General features: G+C 39.6%; 1 protein-coding gene across 2 annotated transcripts in view; it reads right to left on the reverse strand.

Moving 5' to 3' along the window:
* The window catches only part of ATP10B (ATPase phospholipid transporting 10B (putative)), a 287,108-nt gene that overhangs the window by 82,921 nt on the left and 178,145 nt on the right, over positions 1-26,042 (reverse strand). For both annotated transcript variants that reach the window (XM_020903344.2, XM_070465735.1), the window contains 2 exons: positions 23,249-23,453; positions 291-376 (listed from right to left, as the gene is read on the reverse strand). In XM_020903344.2, the coding sequence (XP_020759003.2) occupies positions 291-376; positions 23,249-23,453 (291 nt within the window). The remainder of the gene's footprint in view (positions 1-290; positions 377-23,248; positions 23,454-26,042) is intronic.

Raw genomic sequence — 26,042 nt, forward strand, 5'->3', positions numbered from 1 at the left:
ATACTTGCCTCCCCTGAATCAGAGTGTGGTCTCGATTTTGATGCTGTTTCACAGAGTTCCGAAAAAACTATTAGTGAATTTAAACCTGCGAGATAATTAAACGTCACTCCATCAACAACAAAGACTGGAAAAGTTTTCTCAATTTAGTTAGGTTTCTCTAGCCCCTTCTTAACCTAAAAAGAAATAAACTTTCTTAGGACCCAGATGCTTATCTGTTTGGCCATTTCAAGACAAAACTTTTAGCTACAGAGGCAATATTTATAAGCATCACACGGGTGGCAGATACTTACATATAACCCTTAAATTTGTTGAGGTGGTTGTTGGGCTTCTCACACACGATGGTGTTGTGGAAATGTTCTGGTTGGAACTGTACCCCCTGTGAGAGAGAGAGTGCTGCGAGGTCATTAAGTCAGAGGGATCTCATTTTAATAGGATCACTGGGAGAGCTAATCATAGTTAGAACCATTGAAAATAAGGTAATGCCCGCTTTGTTGCACTGTGATAATTGCAATGTGTGAGAAAAAACAGTAATATCCTCATTAAGGAGGAAGAAGTAGATGCAGAGGAAAACTTGAGTGCTTGGCAAAGGGAGGGCCCTGTCCTGACTTTTTTTTTTTTTGGCCTGGATTTCAGTCTCTAGGCTCAAGTTGCCCTGTAGAACTTACTGCCTTGATGGACATGTTCTATGTCCGCACTGTCTAAAGTGGAAGCCACACATGTGTGGCTGTGGAAATATGGTAGTATGACTGAGGAACTGATTTTTAACTGTTATTTAATTTTAATTAATTTAAATAGCTACCTGGGGTTAGTGGCTACCAAACTGGGCAGTATAGAAATAGATGATCAAAAAGAAGAAATTATAAATCACACTACCTACAGCTAGCCAATATTCTTGTGTGTTTAGAGCTTCCAGGGCTTAAAAAAGTATGTACGTACACCTACACACATTTGTGTATGGACACACACCCACATTTATGCATTTCAAAAATGAGACTTAGTGGTCATATACAGTGAACATTTGTACACATTATTACATTTTTCTACATCTCTTTAAACACCTGGATAGAAACCTATTGTATAAATGCCACTATATTTCACTACTAAACACTGACCTGCTTTCAACTGTTGGCTGTTGCAAAAATGCTGTGAAAATAATAGTTAATAAAACAAAATAAGTAGCATTCATTGGACTCTTACTTCTGTCAGATGCTGTGATGAGAACTTTAGAAATACTATTTTTTCTTCAAGCTTACAATTCTTCTGTGAAGTAAGAACTTGATTATCGCCTCTCTAGAGATGGGAAAACTATGACTCAGAAGGGTTAAGAAGCTGCCTGTGGTCACATCAGGACTAGGATTTGAATCCAAGTCTGACTGCCGACCCTCTGTTCTTTACTTGTACAACATACTGCTCCCCACCCCCTACCACCACAAACATTCTTGTAGCAAAGCATTTAAAACACATTCTTGACTCTTCATTTTTTCTCTTTTGTTAGGTATTTTAGTTTACAATCTCTTAAAGTCCAAGCTGAGGAAAACACAACTAGGGGTGAGAAGATCTTGCTTTTTAATTCGACCCTACATTGACTAAAAGTACATTCAATCCTTGAACCTCAGTTTTCTCATCTATAGAATGGGGCTAATACCATTGTGCCTCAGAAGACAGAATTTGTGTGGGAAAGTTTTGAAAGGTGTAACAGGCCATGCCATAGAAGGAGGTAGTGCTAAGGTGGGATTGGAACTGGTTCCCTGGGTAGAGCTTTTAGCCTGAGTAGTGAATGAATCACTCCAAGCTGCAAGGTACAGCTGTTCAAAGTGGTAAATTGATTAGAAGAAATGACAGCATCTTCTGGCTTCGTGTAAATATACTGTCCATTGGTTCTGTAGGGGTGCCAACATAAATAAACTCTCTGCTCACTTGAAATAAATTACCTATCCAGGAGTTTCTAAAAATACAGCCCTTTCCCCTCCAAGTATTGATTCTTTCAGGGACAAACACTTGCCGAGTTCTGAGATGATGACAAATAACACTGTGATTTGTCAGCTGCCTTCGCGGTCCTGATTAAGCCATGTGCTTCCCTCTGGATCTATACCACTCGGCTCACTGCGGGCTTTTGGAATCCGAACTCATTTCAGATGTCTGCAGCAGCAGGTCTGAGAGCTAATGATCACACTGCAGTGAGCCTGTTACTTGTTTAATCATCCCCAGGGATCCCCGGCTGTCTTGTCCCTCAGCGGGGCTTCCCAGCGACCTTCCTTCTGAAGTGTTCTGCATTCTTTTATTCTTCTGGGCACTTGCCTTGGGTGCTCTGTCTGTCTCCTTCTCCACATGGAGAGGTGATTTTGCCCTTCATAGCTCCCTGTCCCCTGGGCTCCTTCCATTCTTCCCTAGATGGGCTGTGGAGAAGGGCACACAGGCCCCACTTTCGCCAGACAGCCCCTCAGGATTGCTGCCTTCCCTGGATTTGCTGTAACTCACTCCAGGCAGCTGCTAGGAGAACCCAAGGACAGCGATGCTGGGGCACTGTCAAGCCCTACAAATCTGCCAGGGGCCTTATTTACTTTTTTGAGCTTGTAAAATGTATTTATTTATCGGAGTATAATTGCCTTACAAGGTTATGATAGTTTGCTGTACAATGAAGTGGGTCAGCTGTATGTATACACATACCCGCTCCCTCTTGGACCTCCCTCCCTCTCCCCTGACCCCATCCCACCCTCTGAGGTCAGCACAGAGCACTGAACTGAGGTCCCTGAGCTACACAGCAGCTCCCTACCAGAGTTTCCGATCCACTTCCGGCTCACTTAGCTTTTCTTACCTTGGGGAGAAAGCCCACTAACCACCTTTTCTTGCTGACCCAGCCTATTACCAAAGGCACCACCCTTGAGGAAAGTAATAGCCATCAGGGTACAGGAAAAGATAAACCCCTTCCATAGAGGAGAGCATTGTGTGTGGTTCTTCAGATGTGGGACAATTACTATGTTCCAGGCACCTGTCATTAAGTTTTCATAGTAACCTTAAGAGGTGTGGACAGAAGTGCAAATGTAGATCAATAAAGCGATTGTCTTATGGTTGGTAAGCAACAGAACCAGCACTGCAAGCCAAAATGTTGGAATCTAAAGCCAGTCATTATTATCACCATAGTCATTGTTATTACATTTATTCCACTTTCTCTTCCTATGATTATTATTACAGCACTTATTGGATGCTTATTAAGTGCCAAGAACAGCTAAATATTTCACACACGCTCTTCTCTTGAAGTCACACAATAAACTGATCAGATCGGCACTATTATTATCCTATTTTATAATACAGAGGAGGGAACTGAGGCTTAGGGAGAGTCAGTGAATTTTCCCAATGGCACACAGATAGCAGAGCAGAAGACAAGCTTCAACCTCAGAATTTCTGGTGCCATACAGCCCACCCTCCTAAACCACAGTGCTATTTTGATGCACAAAGGAAAGACGATCATTTAAGAACTCCTTTCGGTCCTGTTTCCTTTTCTATGTTCCTTTTCCACTTCCTATGATCAAAGTACCCAATATGATAAATGAGGTCAACATGTAGTTGACCCTTGAACAACATGGATTTGAACTGTGTGGATCCACTCATACAGGTTTTTTTTAATAAACACTATGGTACTACCTGATATGTGGTCAGTTGAAGTGGTAGAGGTGGAACTGTGACTACAGAGGACTGACTATAAATCATAAATAGATTTTCCACTGTGTGGTTGGTTGGCATCCCTGACCTCTGTGTTATTCAGGGGTCAACTGTATGTGGAATCTAAATTTTAATGAAAAGCTATTGCCAGAGTCAGGGAGTGGTGGGTGGGTGAAATGGGTGAAGGAAGTCAAAAGTTAGAAGCTTTAGTTAAAAGATAAATCAGTCAAGAAATATAATGTAAACATGGAAACTATATAAATATTTACTATAGTGCATATTTGAAAGTTGTTAAGGCAGTAGATCTTAAAAGTTCTGATCAAAAGAAAAAAAGTAACTTTGTATGGTGATCAATATTTATTTAGACTTGTGATTATTCCACAATATATACAGATAAAAAATCATTATGCTATACATCTAGAACTTAACATAATATTATATGCCAGTTATATCTTAATAAAAAATATAAGCAAACTCCAATGTTTAGAAATCATCATCATTACCACCATCACTACCACTCTTCTTAACTCGGGTCAAATAAGGAAGAATCAAAAGCTAAAATACATAATATTGTCATGCTGACCTTTGACTTACTGCTATTAAATTTTCTGTATTACTCTGTTTCTAAAAGCTTTATTTTTATGTTTCAAGAAAGGTTTTGCACTCTCATTGTTTTTTCTAGTACCTACACAGATACCTAGTTGGTTGGCAGGTCAAGGTGTTTCTAAGACCAGGCTAGCTCCTCTTGTCACTCTTGACATTTCAGGCCGGATGATTCTTTAATGTTTAGCTGCCAACTTGATGCTAGTGGCACCCTCCCTTTCTCCCCTCAGCTGTGACAGCCAACAATGTTTACAGACATTTCCAAATGTCCCTTGGGGAGCGGAGAGAGAACTAAGAATTGTTCTCAGAGAAGTTCCAAGTTAACATGAGATGAAGTTGCAAGGACTGAAAATATTTTCTATCCTATTCATCCATTAAGAAAGGACACGATCTGAATTTTTCTATTTTATTTCTCATCAATTGAAAAAATATTAGGCTTTATGCCTGGAGGTCATAATGACTTGTAATAAGAGAAATCCGTATATATCACGCTATACTACGAAAACTACTATATAAGCATGGTGGCGGTCTAGGTCATAATGACTTGTAATAAGAGAAATCTATATATGTCATTCTATACTATAAAAGCCACTGTATAAGCATGGTTGGGCCCTTGCAATATGTGCACTATCCTATAGCTAAAAATAAAAGGAGATTGATTAGGGAAAGAAAAATAATTTATTTTTTATATATTGTAGAAAATTTATGGGATTTCCCTGGTAGCTCAGCTAGTAAAGAATCCGCCTGCAATTGAGGAGACCCCGGTTCATTCCTGGGTGGGGAAGATCCCCTAGAAAAGGGACAGGCCACCCATTGCAGTTTTCATGGGCTTCCCTGGTGGCTCAGATGGTAAAGAATCTGCCTGCAGTGCAGGAGACCTGGGTTTGATCCCTCAGTTTGGAAGATCCCCTAGAGGAGGGCATGGCAATCCACTCCTGTATTCTTGCCTGGAGAATCCCCATGGACAAAGGAGCCTGGTGGGCTACAGTCCATAGGGTTGCAAAGAGTCGGACACAATGGAGAAACTAATCACACACACACACACACAGAAAATATATGAAAATTACTACAATTAATAAACAATGCAGTGTGTTACGTCTTCCAAGTATATCTGCAATTTAAAGTAGGGCACTTTCAAAGAGTAGAGGTTAAGACACAAAATTGCCTAGATATAGAACATTCTTTGAGAATTATTAATTTTACACATATATTTTTAACATTTGAGATATTTTAATTTGCTACCTCCTCTACGAAACCTATCCAAATCCCCACAGCTTCGTCTCAGTCAATAAGAACTGTTCTTTTAACATGTTTCCACATAAACTCTCATGCCCCCATTTAACACTGGTGTATCTAGGTCTCTTCTTCCTTGAGTAAACTGTCAGCTTCCTCTAGAGCATCTCCCATGATCCCTTGTGTTAACAAGCATACTATAAAGATTTGGAGCTTCAGCTTCAGCATTGATCCTTCCAAAGAATATTCAGGGTTGAAGGAAATCTGTGAATATTCATTGGAAGGACTGATGCTGAAGCTCCAATACTTTGGCCATCTGATGTGAAGAGCTGACTCGCTGGAAAAGACCCTGATGCTGGGAAAGATTGAAGGAAAAAAGAGAAGGGGAAGGCAGATGATGAGATGATTAGATAGCATCACTGACTCAATGGATATGAATCTAAGCAAACTCCAGGAGATAGTGAAGGACAGGGAAGCCTGGTGTACTGTAGCCCATTGGGTCACAAAGAGTTGGAAATGACTTAGCAACTGAATAACAACAACATAAAGATTTGTAAAGGTAAGGTTAGCTGGAGAGATGAATATTAAGACATTAAATACTGAGAGGTTATGGGTGAGGAGATAACAAAGAAAACCTCTGTAAAGACCTATAAAAGCTCCAGGTACAAATGTTAACTTTGATTCATGGGAATAAGATTGCTCTTGCAAGGAAGTGTGACTCAACTAAGAAAAGAAAATCTAATTCTTTGGCTCAACTAATAAAAAAGAAAAAGGAGTCAAGGTCCTAGATCTCAACATGGGCCTAGATCCCAACAGACTAGTCTCCCATCCATCCACATATTCAAGCATTTATTGAATATTCATAATGTATGATCCATGGAAGAAGAGAGAGGGAATCAGAGAGAAGGAGGAGGTTATTGACACAACTCAATTATTGCAGCCATAAAACAGCTCAAAGTTCCCAGGTTAGTCTGGTGTGTTACTTGTGGTATCTATGAAAGCAAAGGAAAGTGAGCCAAGAGTTAGGGTGTGATGACTCTGGGATTAAGGTACTCTCATTGACCTATGCCCTATATACAATAAGCCTCCTAGGGCCGCCGGGAAAGTCAAGGTGAAGCAAAGAAGTTGAGAGATATTCCTTTATCTAGAAGAGGCTCTTCCCCTTGAATTAGCCTCAACTTTTACTTTCTTAAGCTTATTTTTTCAGTATTCTTCACGTTGATCAATAAACATGATTATATAAATGTATGAATGATCTTTTGAAACTTGTTTTCTATTCACTCACTCTCTGTCCTGTTCTTTTTTTTTTTTTTTTAACAATTCTTAAACTTCCTTTTGGAAAATTACCTTTTCTCCCTGGCTCATAATCTTCATGGGACTATAAATCAAGATGCCCTGCCCACTGGCCTATCTCACTGTGGGACTTTGACTTGACTGATAACTCAAGGAAGGAAAAACAAAGGAGACTATTAAGTAATTGCTGCTACCAATATTCTCCTGCTGTCCTAGTTCTTGTTTTTGTGACTGGGTCTTCATATGAAGTTGAAACTCCAATACTTTGGCCACCTGATGCGAAGAGCTGACTCATTTGAAAAGACCTTGATGCTGGGAAAGATTGAGGGCAGGAGGAGAAGGGGACAACAGAGGATGAGATGGCTGGATGGCATCATCGACTCAATGGACATGAGTTTGGGTACACTCAGGGAGTTGGTGATGGACAGGGAGAACTGGCGTGCTGTGGTTCATGGGGTAGCAAAGAGTTAGACACGACTGAGCGACTGAACTGAACTTCATATTTCCTTAGATTCTATGAATCACACCGTCTACCTCACTCCTTTTATTTCACCTCCCAGCACATTTTCGCAATAATCCTGTCTTGCTTAAGTGAGCCAGAGTCATTTCCGTTCCTTGACAACTAAGAATTCTAGTCAACACAGTGGTCTGCTCAATCTATTGGGTATCTCTGGGCCTTTAAAAAATAACGATGTTTATTTACTTGGTAAAATCACACTTCACAAAATGCTGTCCCTCATTTGCTTAATGTTATTTGATCTTTCCAACTCTCCTATAAAGTGTTCCGGACAGGTTAGTCTCATTTTATAGGAGAGAAAACTGAGTGATGGTAATGCTAAGTAGCTTGCTCAAGGTCACATAGTTCATGAACATCCAGTTCTGTCTCATTCTAAAGTATGTGCTTGTTCTTTTCTGGATGTAAGCATTTAAAGCTGTCTTCTTACACAACAGACCCTCTGGGCCTTTTTCATGCTCTCTTTGCAAGTTTTCCATATTTACAATTCTCTTAAACCTTCATTGCCAAGCTCAAGGGTTTTACCTCTTAAGGACCCATCTATCTACTGCAGATCACAGCAATTTCTCCTTTCTTCGATTCTAGACAAATTTGCAATATCCATACCCCCACTTAGAACTTGAAGTATTTTATACTTTTAATTGTCAAATACAAAGTTATTTCTATAAGCCAACTGGTAGATGAAACATAGCAACTTGTCTATAAATCCCCATGTGTACCAAAATGCTGTCTGTGGACAGAGTGAAAATAACTCTCACACATACATGGTTTTCAATTTTCTGTAGGAATTCCTGAAGTCAATAAAAACAAATTTATTTTTAAAGGTCACCAAATTCATAGTAGATTTTAATTTATTTTCTTAACTTATAGATGCTGAAAAGACAACTACTTTCAGAGAAAAGGGATTGGGGTGTAAAGATTATAAAAAAATTTTTTATTAATTAAAATTTTTTGATTGTCACTGAGGGTCTTTATGTTAAAGAAAAATAGGGACCCATAGTCATAAGCTTTTAAAGGACAGGAAGCATGTCTTAGACCACTTTAAAACCCCTCAAGGGCCATTAGGAAATATTCAAGAAAGATTCTTCTAGCAAGATGCCAGAGTAGGAAGACCTTGAGCTCACCTCCTCCCATGGGCATATCAAATTATAACTATTTACAGAGCAACTATGAATGAGAATGATCTGAAGACTCGAAGAAGAGATTTTTCAAAACTAAGGATATAATGAAGGAACCACAAGTTGTTGAGTAGGAGGTACGGAGATGTAGAGATGTAGTAATAGTCAAGATCCATACCTACAGGTAAGAAACTCACAAATAGGAGAGTCATAATTGCAGAGGTTCTCCCCAGGGAGTAAGGGTCTGAGCCCCACATCAGGCTTCCCAGCCCAGGAGTTCTGCATCAGGAAGACAAGCCTGCAGAATATCTGGTTTTGAAGGCTAGTGGGGCTTGTGTATGGGAGAGCTGAAGGAAACAAAGACTTCATTCGTAAAAGGCACATGCAAAATCTCACACACTGTGAGACCCAGAACAAAGGTTGTCATTTGAAAGGAACCTGGATCAGATCAACTTACTAACCTTGGAGACCCTTCCAGAGTGGCAGCAGGCAACTGGGACTCCCTCTGGGAGAGGCTGGTGGCAGTCATTTTCAGAAGCTCATTCTACCATGAAGAGGCTGGTGTTGGCAACTGCCAGTCTTCTTTCTAGCCTCTTAGAGCTGGGACCTGGGACCTGGCCCCTCATGGCAGAGGACACTGCTCTTAAAACTGCTTTTGTTGTATTCTATAGATTTTGAATCATTGTGTTCAAAAGCAGTTTTAAGAGTAAAGCTATAGAGATGCAAGCTGACTTCAGGAAACAAGAAAATTCTAAAAAAGCCACATAATCTTATACTTAAAGTAACCAGAAAAAGAAGAACAAACAAAATTAAAAGTTAGTAGAAGAAAATAAATAAATATCAGAGTGAAAATAAATGAAAGAGACTTAACAAAAAGAAAGATTGATGAAATTAAGAGCTGGTTCTTTGAAAAGATAAAACTGATAAACCTTTAGCCAGAATCATCAAGAAAAAGAGAGAAAACTCAAATAAAATAAACCAGAAATGAAAGAAGCTACAGCTGACATGAAAGAAATACAAAGGATCAGAAGAGATTACTATGAACAATTTTATGCTAATAAAATGGACAAGACATATAAAATGGATAAACTCCTAGAAACATACAATCTCTCAAGACTGAGTGAGAAAGAAATACAAAATATAAACAGACCAATAACACTAATGAAATTGAGTCAGTAGCCAAAAAAACTACTTAAAAGCCAAAGTCCAGGACCAGATGAATTTACAGGTAAATTCTACCAGACACTTAAAGAAGAATTAACTTCTACACTTCTCAAACTATTCCTAAAAATTGAAAGGAAATTCTTTCAAATTCATTCTATGAGGCCAGCATCACCCTGATTCCAAAATCAAAGACACCAAAAAAAATTATAGACCAATAGCAATGATAAATATAAATGGAAAAGTCCTCAACAAAATATTAGCAAACCAAGTCTAACAATCTATTAAAAGGATCATATACCATGATCAAGTGGGGTTTATTCCAGGGATTCAGGAATCATTCAATATCTTCAAATCAATGTGACATACCACACTAACAAACTGAAGAAGAAAAAATCATATGACCATCTCAATAGATGCAGAAAAATCTTTTGACGAAATTCAACATCTTTTTATGGTAAAAACTCTCAACCAAGTGGGCACAGAAGGAATACACCTAAACATAATAAAGGCCATGTAAGACAAACCTGCAGCCAATGTCATACTCAACAGTGAAAAGCTGAAATCCTCCTCTAAGATCAGGAACTAGACAAGAATGCCCACCATTGCCACTTTTGTTGAAAGTCCTAGCTATAGCAACCAGATATAAGAAAGGAGTAAAGGGCATTGAAATAGGGAAGGAATAAGTAAAAGGTCACTATTTGCAGATGACATAATACTGTCTATAGAAAATCCTAAAGATGTCACCAAAAAAATTACTAGAACCCATCACTGAATTTCATGATACAAATTAATTTATAGGATACAAATTAATACATAAAAACCTGTTGTATTTCTATACACACACAATGAACTATCAGAAAGAGAAATTAAGAAAACAATTTCATTTAACAACTGCATCAAAAAGAATCATACCTAGGAATAAATCTAAGGAGATTAAAGACCTGTTATTTGGGAAACTATAAGACACTGATGAAAGAAATCAAAGACAAAACAAACAAATGGAAAATACACCATTCTCATGAATTGGAAGAAATAATATTGCCAAAATGACCAGTACAATTTATAGATTCAATGTAATCCCTATCAAAATACCAGTGTTAAATTTCATAGGAATAGAACAAATAATTCTAAAATTTGATTGGAAGCACAAATGACACAGAATAGCCAAAATAATGTTGAGAAGGAGAACAAAACTGGGAGTATCATACTCTCTGATTTAAAACTATACTACAGAGCTACAGTCATCAAAACAGTATGGCACTGGCATAAAAACAGATACATAGATCCATGGAACAGAATAGAGAGACCAGAAATAAACTCATGGTTATATGGTTAATTAATCTATGACAAAGGAAGCAAGACTATACAATGGGGAAAGACAGTCTCTTTAATAAATGGTGCTGGGAAAACTAGACAACTGCATGTGAAATAAAGTATACTCTTTTATCACACTACATACAAAAATAAATTCAAAATGGATTAAAGACTTAAATGTAAGACCAGAAGAGATTACTATGAAGAATTATAGGCCAATAAAACAGACAACACAGAAGAAATGGATAAACTCCTAGAAACATACAATCTCTTAAGATTGAGTCATAAAGCTCCTAGAAGAAAACATAGCCAGTATATTTTTTAACATCAGTCTTAGCAGTACTGTTTTGGATCTGGTTCCTCAGGAAAGAGAAATAAAAGCAAACTTCCAGTTACAAAATAAATGAGGTATTGGGATGAAACATATAGTATAGGGAGTAGAGTTATTAATAATGTAATATCTTTGTATGATGCCAGATAGTGTGGTGATCATTTTGTAATATACAGAAATATCAAATCACTATGTTTTACACCAGAACTAACATAGTTTTATTGGTCAATTCTATTTTAATACTAGTTTACCAATCAAACAAACTCATTGAAAAAGAAATCAGATTTATGGTTACCAGAGGTAGGAGGTGGGACAATTGAATGAAGGCAATAAAAGGTACAGATATCTAGTTGTAAGATAAAGAAGTATTAAGCACAGAATGTACAACATGATTAACATCACTGACATGAATTACCATTGCTGTATGTTATATATGAAAGTTGTTAACACAGTAAGGTGTAAGAGTCCTCATCATAAAGAAAAACATGTATTTTAAAAAATTTTCTATCTATATGAGATGATGGATGATCACTAAACTCATTGTGGTAATCATTCCACTTTATGTATCAGTCAAATCATTACACTCTACACATTAAACTGAAAAAAGTGCTGTATGTCAGCTATATCTCAATAAAACTTCAAGAAAAAGAAAATAAAAAAAAAATAAAGACCTAAGTGCATTAAAAAATAAAGATTCTGTTAATTGAAGAAAGAGAAACAGCTAATTTCTTTCCTCCAACCCAGAATGCACTTATATATTGAGCTTTTATCCTAAGCCAGTGATGTATGTGTGGAGAAGGAAATGGCAACCCACTCCAGTGTTCTTGCCTGGAGAATCCCAGGGATGGAGAGTCTGGTGGGCTGCCGTCTATGGGGTCGCACAGAGTTGGACACGACTGAAGTGACTTAGCAGCAGCAGCAGAGATGTATGTGAAAAAGAAGAGTTGAACTAGGGATCACCAAGCTTCTGTGACGCTCTCAGAGTGTGTTTTTAGACAACCCTCGGGTTAGATGACGAGAAGAGCCACTCCCACTCCACACTGGGAGGGAGAATGACAGCAGCATCAGTAATTCATTCGCCTTCTCTGCAAGGACTCACGGGCTCGCAGGGACCCTGCAAGGGCTGGGGGTTACGGGCTATACAAACCACATCAACCTGGGTGGCTACACAAGAGATACACTGCAACCTTAGAAGCGTACTACTTAAAGTGATTAATTTTTTTTTTAAAGCAAACTAGCTTGGATAAATGGTGGAATTAAATGTCCTTTATGGCCCAGCTGCTGAGTCAAGTGATAAAGATTTACCCCCTGGCATGCAAATCAGCCCTGTGACTGCTGAGAATTCTATCTGAAAACTAATGACATTTACCAGTGCTTGATAACCTTCCCGCTTCCTGGTCAGAGTTCTTTTCAAGATAACCTGCAACAGAGTGACTGGCAGATACTTTCGTCTCTAACTCTGGATGAAGATATGCTCTGCACGTACAAGCACCTGGGGCTCCCTGCCCGCCCTGGTGATTTCCACACAGAACGGGCTGGAGGGCTGTGGGAAAAGGACTCTTAAGAATTCTTTATGGTCTATGTTCCCTTTTTTAAAGTGAATAAGTTCTCTGGTTTTTATTCAGGGTTAAGATCAAATTTATTCTTGAAACCTTCCCATGACATTTTTCCATCCCAAAAGGCAAGGGTTTGGCATGTGAACCAAGTCCCGAAAAATTGATGATTTCTTCTGTTATTCCTAAAAGGAATCAATTGTTTGTGGAATTGTTAACAACTGTCTGTTTGATTCCCCCTTAGACCCGTATCTCTCTTATTTACACTTGGACCCTCATATATACAGAGTACACGACAGCCCTTGGCACACAGCAGGCATTCAGTCAATATTTGGTGAATGAAAGCGTGACTGCATGATGCTGGAAACATGGCAGCTGTCACCAGCTGGGCAGTGGTGCCTTAAGGGAGTGTTGCAAAGACACTCTTTTCTGTACACATTTTTCTTGCTGTGGATAACTGAGATGCGAGAAAATGACATGAGATCCAAAATTCTGCACCTCATGTTTTGGGCAAAAGAGGTCACAAAGAAGAGAGTATGAATTCCAGTTTGAGAAAGTCTATATTCAGTTATTCATGGGAGATATGACCATAATGTATCATGTGTTGACTGAGTAAATGAATTTATTAAATGAAGTACAAAGAGGTATGTGCAGTGGTTGAGAGTGAGAAGACTGAAGTCTGTGGGAGCACAAAGAAAGGAGGGATTTGTCCCGGATACTTTGTAGAGAAGGCTGCCTGGCAGAGAAAGGGGAGAGAGGATGCCACTGGGAGCTTCAGGAGAGAGGACACCGGGCCCCTCTCCTTCAGCACAGATGAACTTGGTTACCTAAGTTAGGCTTATCTAGCCCTGATGCAGAATAGATACAGTGAATATTTATTTCTGTGCTGCTCAGTACTCTCCTGCCTCACAGGGCAGTTTCCACCATGAAGATGAATTAGAGGATGCCAAGGACAGAATCCTTCCCCCCTGGCTAGAGTGAATTGGTCGAGGGTTGTGCACACATGATTCCAGCCAGACTAATCACTCCTTCTCCCTGGCATGCTTTTCAAACTGGACAACAGGGAAGGTCCCTAGTCCCTTCTAGGGGGTGGGGCATCAATGTAGGTTTATTGATACCAGTTTTTCTTCCACATGACGGGAACTGGTTTGAGAGACTGAAACCAAATGCAGAGAGAAATGCAAACCAAAGAGATGGGGACTGTAGAGATGAATCAAAATTTCCAGTTCCACCTGAGTCTGAGGCGCATCTCATCCCATATCCTTCCAATAAGATCCCTTTTTGTCCAAGCTACTTCAAATTGGAGTTCTCTCATGTATAACCAGGAGTCTTGACTAATCCATATACTAGATTAGAATGTCTTTCCTTTGAGAAACTAAATACTTCTCACATTGGCCTAAAATACCCACAATTATCCATACTGGTTAAGGCAGAGAAGGCCACTATTACAATATAAATATGTTATCATGGGGTATGGAGAGAGTGGGAGGGAGCAAACCTTTAAGCTTTCATCTGTTAACACCTTGAAAGAGAGTTTCAGTATTGTCCAACTCTTTGTGACACCACGGACTGTAGCCCGCCAGGCTCCTTCTGTCCATAGGATTCTCCAGGCAAGAACACTGGGGTGGGTTGCCATTCCCTTCTTCAGGGGATCTTCCTGACCCAGAGATTGAACCCAGGTCTCCCGTATTGCAGGTGGATTCTTTACCAGCTGAGCTACCAGGGAACACCTAAATGAGGCTATATCTGTCACACACAACCGAGCAGAGCCTCCTCATGAGGCCCCACAGAGATAAAAATGGAAAAAGAATTGCTAATAGAAATGTACAAATAGTGCTAAACATTGGAACGGGGGATCCTATGTCTGTGGTGTATGTGTGTGTGTACTTATGCCCTAGCAGGACTGTGGAGGAGAGGGTCACCAAAAGGAAGTCTGAGGGCTGTAAAAATGAAAGTAACAGTTCTTTTGTAGGGTTGTGTCTGTCATAGTCAAATTAAGTATTATTATAAATAATTATAATTAAGACTTATAAAGCTTCAATATTTTCATACATATAAAAATGATAATCACTTGAGAAATGGAAAATACATATAAAGGAATTTAGAATTTACTTTAGCCATGGGAAAAATAATCAGGTACATCAGAATTGAGCTCCACTTTTGTCTCCACACTGTGTTTATTAGCTGGATTATCTTTGATAAAATTCAATCTCTCTGAAATTAAGTTTCTTCATCTTGAAAATGTTGCCAATTCTACTTCTAATCCAATATTGACTGTCAACTATCAAAAGGGAGCTGTGTAGTACAGTGGTTAAGGACTTTGTTTGTTGTGGTAGAAGGATTTATATGTTTAATACTGCTGAGGTTGAACAAAACTCCCTAGTTCTGAATTTGAAGTATCAGCATTGTTTCTGATGTATTTAATCTTTTTTGTAGTATAATTGCTTTACAATGTTGCATTAGTTTCCACTATGCAATGAAGTGAATCAGGTACATGCATACATACATCCCCCCACTTTTGGATCTTCTTCACCCTTCCAACCCTTCCCTCTAGGTCATCACAGAGCTCTGAGCTGAGCTCCCTGTGATGTACAGCAACTCCCCACTAGCTATTTATTTTACACATGGTAGTATACATATGTCAATCCTAATCTCCCAATTTGTCCCGCCCTCTCCTTCCCCCCATGTCCATATGTTTCTATGTCTGCATCTCAATTCCTGTCCTGCAAAAAGGTTCATCTCTACCATTTTTCTAGATTTCATATATATATATATATATATATATATATATATATTCATTAATATACTATATTTGTTTTTCTCTGACTTGCTTCACTCTGTATGACAGACTCTAAAAAAAAGAAGTCCTAGTTCTGTTTACTTAAATGGCATAGAAACAATGATCAATCTAATAGCAAAAAGTACCTCTAGCATGTACTTACCATGATTTCTAAATGCCATTTTCTATCAAAAAGGACCAGATCCGTCTAGGACTACTGAGGTCATGAGGTCAAAGAACTTGGAAGTTAATTTGAAGAAGTTCACACTGGCTAAAGCTGGGATAATCAATAAAGATAATATAATAACTGCACTGATTTGATATACATCAAATATGCTTAAATCCAAGAGCTCACATTGATACAAAAAAAAAATCTCATTGGTCAACTTTGGAGAATGTTTAGGAATCACCTCATTATTTTAAAACTGGTAAATAAAAGGAAATGATCAAACACTTATCCTGCATTTAAAAAGTGGAAACAGTGGCAAATTTTATTTTCTTGGACTCCAAAATCATTGTAGATGGTGACTGCAGCCATGAAATTAAAAGACACTCCTTAGAAGAAAAACTATGACAAACCTAGACAGTGTATTAAAAAGCAGAGATATCACTTTGCTGACAAAGGTCTGTATTGTCAAAGCTATGGTTTTTTCAGTAGCCAGGTATGGATGGGAGAGTTGAACCATGGAGAAGACTGAGAAATGAAGAACTTATGCTTTCGAACTGTGGTGCTGGGGGGAGACTTTCGAGGATAGCAAGGATATCAAACCAGTCAATCCTAAAGGAAATCAACGCTGAATATGCATTGGAAGGACTTATGTTGAAGCTGAAGCTCCAATACCTTGGCCATCTGATGTGAAGGGCCAACTCATTAGAAAAGACCCTGATGCTGGGAAACATTGAAGGCAGGAAAACGGGATGACAGAAGATGAGATGGTTGGATGGCATCACTGACTCAATGGACATGAATTTGAGCAGGCTCTGGGAGATGGTGAAAGACAGGGAAGTCTGGTGTGCTGCAGTCCATGGGGTTGCAAAGAGTTGGACAGGACTGAGCAACTGAACAAAAACCTGATGTGAAGCACTGACTCACTGAAAAAGACCCTGATGCTGGGAAAGATTGAGGACAGGAAGAGAAGGGGGCGACAGAAGATGAGATGGTTGGATGAATGGCATCACTGACTCAATGGAAATGAATTTGAGCAAACTCTGAGAGACAGTGGAGGACAGAGGAGTCTGGCATACTCCAGTCCATGGGGTTGCAAAGAGTTGGATATGACTGAACAACAGCAACAACCCCACAGTAACCAAATATTTTTTAAATTAATTAATTAATTTTAATTGGAGGCTAACTGCTTTACAATATTGTGGTGGTTTTTGCCATACATTGACAAGAATCAGCCATGGGAGTAACTGAATACTTCATGAGGGGAAATTCCTTTTTATACATGACTTTAGGGTGATACCATTTTGCAAATCCCATTGAGTTCATGGATATAGACAACAATCATCAATGACTACTGATTTAGGCACTAAATTCAACCACCAGTTTATAGAAATATAGTGGACAGAAAAATATTAAATGGAATCACAAGGAGATCAGCAAAACACAGACTATGGGAAATTTTACAGGACAAACATCTTGGTTTATTCAACAGCAAAAACTAAATATGCAAGGGAGAAAAAGGAGAAAGCTGAGTAGAGAAACTATAAAGTAAAAGAGATTTAAGAAAGTAATCTCAGTATTTGACCTCATTTTGATCCTTGTTCAAGCAAACTGAAAATACTGACCATTGACTTAAAAGTTGAGATTAAGGAATTATTGCCACTATTTTGGGCTTCCCAGGTGGCCCAGTGGTAAGGAATCTGCCTGCAGTTCAGGAGACACAAGAGATGTGGGTTTGATCCCTGGGCCAGAAAGATCCCCCAGAGAAGGAAATGGCAACCCACTCCAGTATTCTTGCCTGGGAAATCCCATGGACAGAGGAACCTGGTGGGTTACAGTTCATGGGGTTGCAAAGAGTCAGACATGACTAGAGCATTGACACAGCAGCCACTCTTTTAGGCATGACAAAGATGAAAGTGAAGTGAAAGTCACTCAGTCAGGAATCTTTAACATGGGCAATGAAAAAGATAAGCACAATTATTAATTATGTTAATCAGTGATGCCCTAGGCTACTGCTTTCAAACTTTAATGTGCACATAAATCACATGGAAATTCTTAAACTTTAGATTCTGGTTCAGTTTGGGGTGGGGCCTGAATTTTGCATCTGACAAGCTTTCAGGTGATGCTGAAGAGGCTGGTTCCTGTTTACTTGGTTTTGTAAGTTCTGTGTCACTGGGAAATGATGTCACAGACACTTCAGTAGGACTTTGGTCTTCAGTGGTTTGGATAAAAGATAACTTGGAAATTGTTCTGAAATACTAATTGGAAGAATTCATTTCTGATTCTTTGGCTTTGGTAAATGTTCTATCTGCCCTGACTTGTTTGGTCCAAGTTGCATTCTGAGAAAAGGATTTTGAAACGAACTCTTTGGCAACCTTGAGAATGATGTGCTGTGTCACAAAAGGAAGAACCTTTAGAGAAGCTCTTTCATGTTTCTAATTTCTCTGAACCTAGACAGGAAAGGCAAGGATGAGCTGCCTAAGCTGTGACAATTGTCAGCCTCTGTGTCACTCTTTAGCTGACGTGATCATGTGGTTCCCCACAATGTAAATTAATATTTTTCTCAAGCTTCCATAGGAAGAAGAAAAATTATTGTGCCCCAAATTGTTCTGAGGTTAAATCAGTTTGGAAAGCTCAGAGTTAAAGAAAGATTAATTGACCTCCTCCCTCCAGGTCTTCTCTGAGATCTTAACATGTTTTGGACAATGGAACCTCTAAGAGGGGTTGACAGGACACATGCTGCCCAGTCAGATTTGACCATGGACCTTGTTTTTTAAGAACTATCTCTTGAGATAAGGGTTTGGCAGACTCCACCTTGAGAAGTGCTGATCTAGGGGAGCTGAGACAAAGTTTGTCTTACTGACTTTGAATTAAGCGAACTCAGTGGTGAAAATGGGTGTAGGTATATGACGTAGAGTTGGGAGTTTCTAGAAATCTTTGCAATTAGTAAACACTCCCTTTTGAAAAGATAAAAGTCTCATAGCCAACAGGAATAATAAGCTAACAGAAGACTTTAATTACTTAAATTTCCAAACAAACCACATTTGCAGGTTCAAAGTCTTCTCTGAGATAAGTGATGACATTTGCCTTTTCTGTACCCCCAGGTTTTCATCATCAGATGGAGTAGAAATGGCTACCGCACAGGATGGTCATGAGGACAAAAGAAATTGGGTATAAAAATGCTAGCACGTGTAAGATGTCTATAGGTGATGGCTTTATTTTCATTATTACAATGATTTTTTAAGAAGTAGCACCTTCCTTTTCTTACATAGATTTTTAAGGAAGTGGTTGTAGGTTCATATTATCATTTAGGAGAACATTTAAAAAATATGCATGCCCAGACCTCGTGAATTATAATTTGGTGATGATAAAGGGGAAGGATATATGTACATGTGAAAATGTTCCTCCCTGTGATGCTTATGATACACCTGAAACACCTTCAGAGCATTTAAGGCAAATTTCTAAGCTGTGATCCCACCTCTCCTGCAGTAGTCCTGGTATATGGTCCTTGAAATAAAAGGTTTCTGTGGTTAAATAATTAGAAATGTTACATATTAGAACGTTCCCGACCCTTCCTCCTTAGGGGTTATTAAAGTATCTGAGAAGGTCTGCAATACACACTATTTGAAAAGTTGGAACCTACTGTCATCTGATCTTACTTGACAGGGCAATATGTATTTTTTTCTTGCAACTCTCATGGACATCTTTGTTCAACACATTTGAGACATATTATACATAGAGTTAGAAGAGAATTCTATCCATATTCAGAAATCTTTTTGCATTAAAGACAGGGAGAAGCAAGACAGCAAAGAGCAGCTAAAATTCCTACTCCCCTGGGAGCTGGCTAGGTCTGCTTTTATCCCTCCTGCCACTTGTTACTTAAAAGTGGAAAGAAATATTGAAAAATGATACGTGTGCTTTCAAGTAAGAAATTCTGAGTAAAAGCTGAGTGAGAGTCAAAGGACCAGGGAAACGAGCTACTACACATTTTAAGAGCTGAGACTGGACAAAGCTGGCTTTGGATTGTGGTTCCAATACTTCCCAGCTCGATGACCTTGGACAAGTTACTTCACTTCTCTGTGCCTCATTTGTGTAAAAGGGTTTTAAAAGGGTGCATTAGGAAGCAGAAATATAGACACAGACATAGAGAACAAATGCATAAATACCAAGGGGGGAGGGGGTGTGGAATTAACAATGTATAAAACAGATGACTAATGAGAACCGACTGTATAGCACAGGGAAGTCTACTTCATGCACTGGGCTGACCTGAGTAGAAGAAACTCCAAGAGGGAGGGCATATGTGTATACATAAAGCTGACTCACTTTGCCCTACAGGAGCTACTAACACAACACTGTAAAGCAGCTATACTCCAATAAAGATTAATTTAAGAATGCATTATTATTAGTACTATTATCACTGTTCTTATAGAAATGGAAAAGCACGCTTAAGCAAAGTGAGAGGGAGAATCAGTTACTGAAATAGAATAGAGAATTCTGGAAACTTTCAAGATCAAACAAACTTATGCCCTTCACAAATGAATTTTATTTTTTTGTAAATCATTACATCAAGTACCCTAAGAGAAGTCAGGGTTAGAGTTTGAGAGATGTGATTAAATTGAATTGGCTGGTTTATAGCAGTGGATGACCCTTTCATCCACCTCTTCATTCTGGTCAAATCCCAAACCATCAGACTAATTAATACATAAGAAACAGCTTGTAGCTGCTGCTTGGGGCCAACAACAAACAAAAGAAGTAACTGGGTGAAACAGGGACACCAGATAACTACCCAAGAGAGTGAAAGGACTCAGATTTGTGGGGAGACTGTTGGGGTGGGCAGCCTGAAAAAGGACATTTATAAATGCATACAAGTTTTACTGCTCTGCTCCCAGAATGTAGTTGAAAATTGGAATTTTTCACAGTCAATCAGTCAACACATACTGCCTATGAATGCCACTTATATTTACTGCCAACTATTCACTGGTCTCTTACTACATGCCTAGCTTCATGCTAAGTAATTCATGTACCTATCATTTTATAACTGAGCAGGACTTTATGGGGCCATACTGGGGCCAACCCTTACCCCATATCCTCAGCTTTAGTTCCTTTCTGAAGTACCTAGATAATAGTTTCTGATGTACATTTCCTGAGTTGTGGACATGAAAGCCCCCACCAAATGGAAGACGTGAATTGCTTAATGACCATGAGGACATAGCCCCGAGGTCTACAGCACATAGCCCAGGCGACTGTGGATTGATAACCCTTGTGACACTGCCCTGTTACCTTACCATCAGCCAATCAGAGAATTGTGCATGAGCTGATCACATACCCTGTCCGCCTTCCCTGACTTAGGCTTTAAAAATGCCATTCTGTTCCTTAAAAAACTAAAAAGAGAACTATCACCTGACCCAGCAATCCTATTACTGGGGACATACCCAGAGAAAACTATAATTCAAAAAGACACATGCACCCCAGTGTTCGCTGCAGCACTATTTACAATAGCCAGGACATGGAAGGAACCTAAATGTCTGTCAACAGTGGAATGGATAAAGGAAATGTGTTACATATATACAACGGAATATTACTCAGCCATAAAGAGGAACAAAACTGGGTCATTTGCAGAGATGTGGATGCACCGAGAGACTGTCATACAGAGTGAAGTAAGAGAAAAACAAATACTGTGTATACACACATCTATGTGGAATCTAGAAAAAATGGTATAGATGATCTTATTTGCAAAGCAGAGATAGAGACACAGGCGCAGAGAGCAAACGTATGGAAACCAAGGGGGGAAGGGGTGGGGGGGATGAATTGGGGGACTGGGATTGACAAACACACTACTGATACTATGTATAAAATAGATAACTAATCAGAACCTATTGTATAGCACAGGGAACTTTACTCAGTGGTCTATTGTGACCTAAATGAAAAGGAAATCCAAAAAAGAGGAGATATATGTATGTGTATAACTGACTTACTTTGTGGTACAATAGAATCTAACACAACATTGTAAAGCAACCATACACCAATAAAAATTAACTAAAAAAAAAAATGCTATCCAGAAACCCATCAGGGAATTTGGGCCTTCTGAGCACTAGCTGTCCTGGACTACTTGTATGAAGCCTTAGAATAAATGCTGTGTTTTCCTTCTATGACCCAGCATCAGTAGATTGACTCTATAGCACATGGGCAAGCAGAATCAAGTTTAGTTCAGTAACAATTCAGTCCTCAGAAGCATGCTATAGAGAGGGTATTATTTTTGTGCCCATTTTCCAGATGAGGGAATAAAGGGTGAGACAGTTAATAAATGGTAGGGTTGGGCTTTGAGTTAATCTCTGCCAGACTTTAGAGCCTGGGTTCTTAACCACAAAACAATCATGACTTCTCCATGATGTCCAAGGTATCACACACATAAGCAGGGATTAAATGAAAATGTTGATGATCATTCTCTGTTCTTAAAGAGATTTCAGTACTGTCATGAAGGTAAGATGTACAAAATGGAAAAACAATTCACGATACCTTGCTGCTTTTATGCTGGTGTCGAAGGAGTACTAGAAAAAATTCATAGAGGGAGAAATTACTGGAGCTGATCTGGGCAGGATGAGTAGGGATCAGATAAGCACAGAAAAGTGGGCTGGTCTCAAAAGCAACTGAGCAGATACTAGACTCCTTGGTTTAGAGCAAAGAGCAGTTTCTTCAACTAAACACACAGGTCCCCTTTTAAGGTCTCTGAGGGTTTCAGCAAGTTATTTACTTCCCCAAGCCTCAGTTTCCCCATCTGTGAGAAGGGGATGATATTTATCTCAGAGAGTTGCTGGAAAGATTGTGTGACTGCAGCCTTGAAATTAAAAGACACTTGCTCCTTGGAAGAAAAGCTATAACAAACCTTGACAGAGTACTAGAAAACAGAGACATCACTTTGCCAGCAAAAGTCCATATAGTCAAAGCTATGGTTTTTCCAGTAGTCATGTACAGATGTCAGAGTTGGACCATAAAGAAGGCTGAGTGCCAAAGAGTTGATGCTATCGAACCATGGTGCAGAAGAAGACTCTTGAGAGTCCTGTGGACAGCAAGGAGATTAAACAAGTCAATCCTAAAAGGAAATCAACCCTGCATATTCATTGTAAGGACTGACGCTGAAGCACCAATACTTTGGCCACCTGACGCAAAGCGCTGACTCATTGGAAAAGATCTTGAAGCTGGGAAAGATTGAGGGCAGGAGGAGAAGGGGCTGAGAGAGGATGAGATAGTGGGATGGCATCACCAACTCAATGGACATGAATCTGAGCAAACTCTGGGAGATACAAACCCTGGTGTGGACCCTGGCATGCTATAGACCATGGGGTCAGAAAGAATCGGGCATGAATTAGTAACTGAACAGAAACAACAACAACATGCTTGGGAAAGGAGGCATCTACTACCTTCTCCTCTACCCACCAGATTGAGTGCAGTTACCAAGTAGAGTTGGCTGACATCTTCCCCTGGCCCCCCAGTTAAAGATCTTATCTTAGAAAGAGGCCTACCTGCTGTGAGAAGCCCTTCACAACCCGCCTCTGTTTGAGGTTGGTCTCTCCATCCAAGTTGGCAGTTTCCAGATGGCAGACCCCACTGGGGTCTGAGGAGAAGAGGAGGAGTATGTCGGCTGGGATGATCTCGTTGCACTGCATCTGGATGAAATCCCCCACACGCACATCCTTCCAGCACTTCTGCACATAGCTCTGCTCTTTCCTGGGGTGGGAGAAAGACAGGGGTCAGAGTGTATGGTAAGGTTCTCAGAACATAAATGAGTGAATGGAAAAAGTCCCCCTCCCCGTACCTAATATCCCCCAATCAACCTGTCACAAGACTGCTCTATATTCTACGTGCCCCAAATGACCACTAGCATCATCTCTAGGAAAGCTAAGCATGATCTATAGTATCCCACTAGTAAAGATCTCTCCTGATGACCATGTGGAGTTTTGATTGACTGCTGGCTTTGGACTGGTTGCTGTGCTCAGCCCTTGCATCCTGGCAGGAGAAAAAATTTAAAGAAGGTGACCATATATTCATATTAACAACATATTCTTTATAAACTTCACTTCCTAGAATACCCAGTTATCACTTAAGAAAGCAGGGTCATAAAAGACTGGAGAATAGGACATATTGCTTTTGGTTGTAGGTGGAGAGTACACCCATTGTCTAGGAATATCTGAAGGGTGCTAAAATAGGAAACAGGGAATTAGGGAGACAGCACCAGGAACATTTTCAGGATGGGCCCCACACTGATCAGAGTCAGAGGGCTAAAGAAGTCTGAGAAAATGATGCACTTGTTTTCCCATCCAGTTTATCAGAGCTTACATAATGAAGGGGGCAGCAACAACTGTGAATCTAGCATTTCTACCGTGCCAAGCACTGGTATAAAGTAATACTTCATTTGCTTGCATAATAACCTACTGAAGAAGATAGTATTATACCCATTTCACAAAGAGGGAATGGAGGGTTTAGAAGAAATTTCCCAAAGTTTTACAAAAACAGAGCTGGACCCTGAGTCTGGGTCCACCTTGACCCCCTAAACCCAGTTTTCACTGCTGCACAGGTATCCTACCTCCTCGAAGACATTCCCCTCTTTCTTCTCCAGTGAAATGGCAGCGTCAGCTATTATACCCCCAGCAAAGACTGGCTATTCCCCAAGGCAATGCATTTCATCTCCAAGAGCCCTCATTTTACAGATTCTTCCTTCTGATTAACCAAATATTGAACTCATTCTGTTCTCCCAGGCAATCTGATTTATTCCATCTTCTACCATTTAAGAAACATTTTGAAGTATTCATCAGGCATGTTCTGAAGCCTTTTGGACTTGCCAAGTCAAATTTAACTTTCTAAGTGCTCTCAATTATTATGGGTGGCATAGTTTCCAGGTTTGTCCAGAAGTGAGGGCTCTTTTAAGACTGCTTGGAAATCTTTATAAATGTGAGATTTGGGACCAAACCTATACTCCAGATGTGGCCTTTTGAATTAGGCCCAGCTGGCTTGCAGGTGAACACCTCTGAGCCCAGCCAGGTCTGGAAAGTCAGCTCTCCTTTGTTGTTTTTCTCCACAGATGCTGAGCCCCTCTGGGCATGCTGTTGCTTCTGTTTTTGTGGGAATCTGAGCTGCCCTGAGCACGACCAGACCACTCTTCTGCAGACAGAGAGATGTGACTGGATTGTCACTTTTCTCCTCAGACTGAAGATGAAAGTTTGAGCTTTCTCCTTTCTTTGGGGCCCTCTAGAAAACCCTGAGCAAACCCTCCTAAGACTGCATTTTCCTTGTCATAAAAGATCCATGTGAAGGACACCCCCTACTTTCCTGAAATAGGCGTATATCCTTTGGAAGCCTTGGAAGGCCATCCAAGAGAAGATCTGATCACAGTCTATAAAATAATCAGGTATTGCAATTAGGGAGCAGTCTTACAATTCTCCAGACCCACAGAATTCTTCAGAAGTGTCCACAGTGCAGCAGCCACTGGTTAAACTAATCGGTGGGCAATATCGTCCCAACGGAGACCACTTCTGAGCATTTTGAGGGCAGTGTATCTGCAGCATTTCAATCATTCTTTAATCATTCTTTTAATGGAAAAAGTAGGTTTCTAAGCCCTTTTCATTCCCTCAGCTTGTTTCATGCTCTCCTGCTTCTGATTTTTAAAATTTTTTTTTGCCATGAAGAATAGAGATAGTTTTCCCAGATTCGTTTCTCACTATCATTTCAGAGAAACACTTATATGCTAATTCAGGAAAACTTTTTTTCTTTAGAGGATCCTTGGGAACACCTGTTAAATGTCCAAATATAAGGCTACTTAAAGAAATTGGAATGGCAGATACTCTCCATGGGAAAAGGATTTTACGTGGTGAAGGAGGGAGGCTTTCTCTATTGTTTTTTCTTTTTTTCCTCCTTTGTGAGAGGGCACTTAAAAAAAAAAGATTCTTGAATAGTACAGCAAAATTGCTCCAAAGAACAAAGGATTGCCATTCAACTTGTCTATATTCTTCTCCACTTCCCGCCTTTGACTTCTGTCCTTTGGGAATGGCTCACTCCCAAAGGAGACCTCAGCACTCTGCTTGGTACTTGACATGGGATTTCATGAGAACACTGCTGACTCTGAGTAATATTCTAACTGCCGATACTTTCAGAGAATGATGGTTCAGGAGGTTTGCAAAAGCTAGTTGGGAGTGCCATATACATAGACATACCAAAGGCAGGCCAAAACACCTCCCCTCGTCAATATTGAATCTCATTCTTCTTCCTTCTAATAAAGGACTCCATTGTTTATTATTGGAGGAGGAAATGGAAACCCACTCC

The sequence above is a fragment of the Odocoileus virginianus genome, chromosome 3 (genome assembly GCF_023699985.2).
Source record: "Odocoileus virginianus isolate 20LAN1187 ecotype Illinois chromosome 3, Ovbor_1.2, whole genome shotgun sequence".
NCBI classification, from domain to species: domain Eukaryota; kingdom Metazoa; phylum Chordata; class Mammalia; order Artiodactyla; family Cervidae; genus Odocoileus; species Odocoileus virginianus.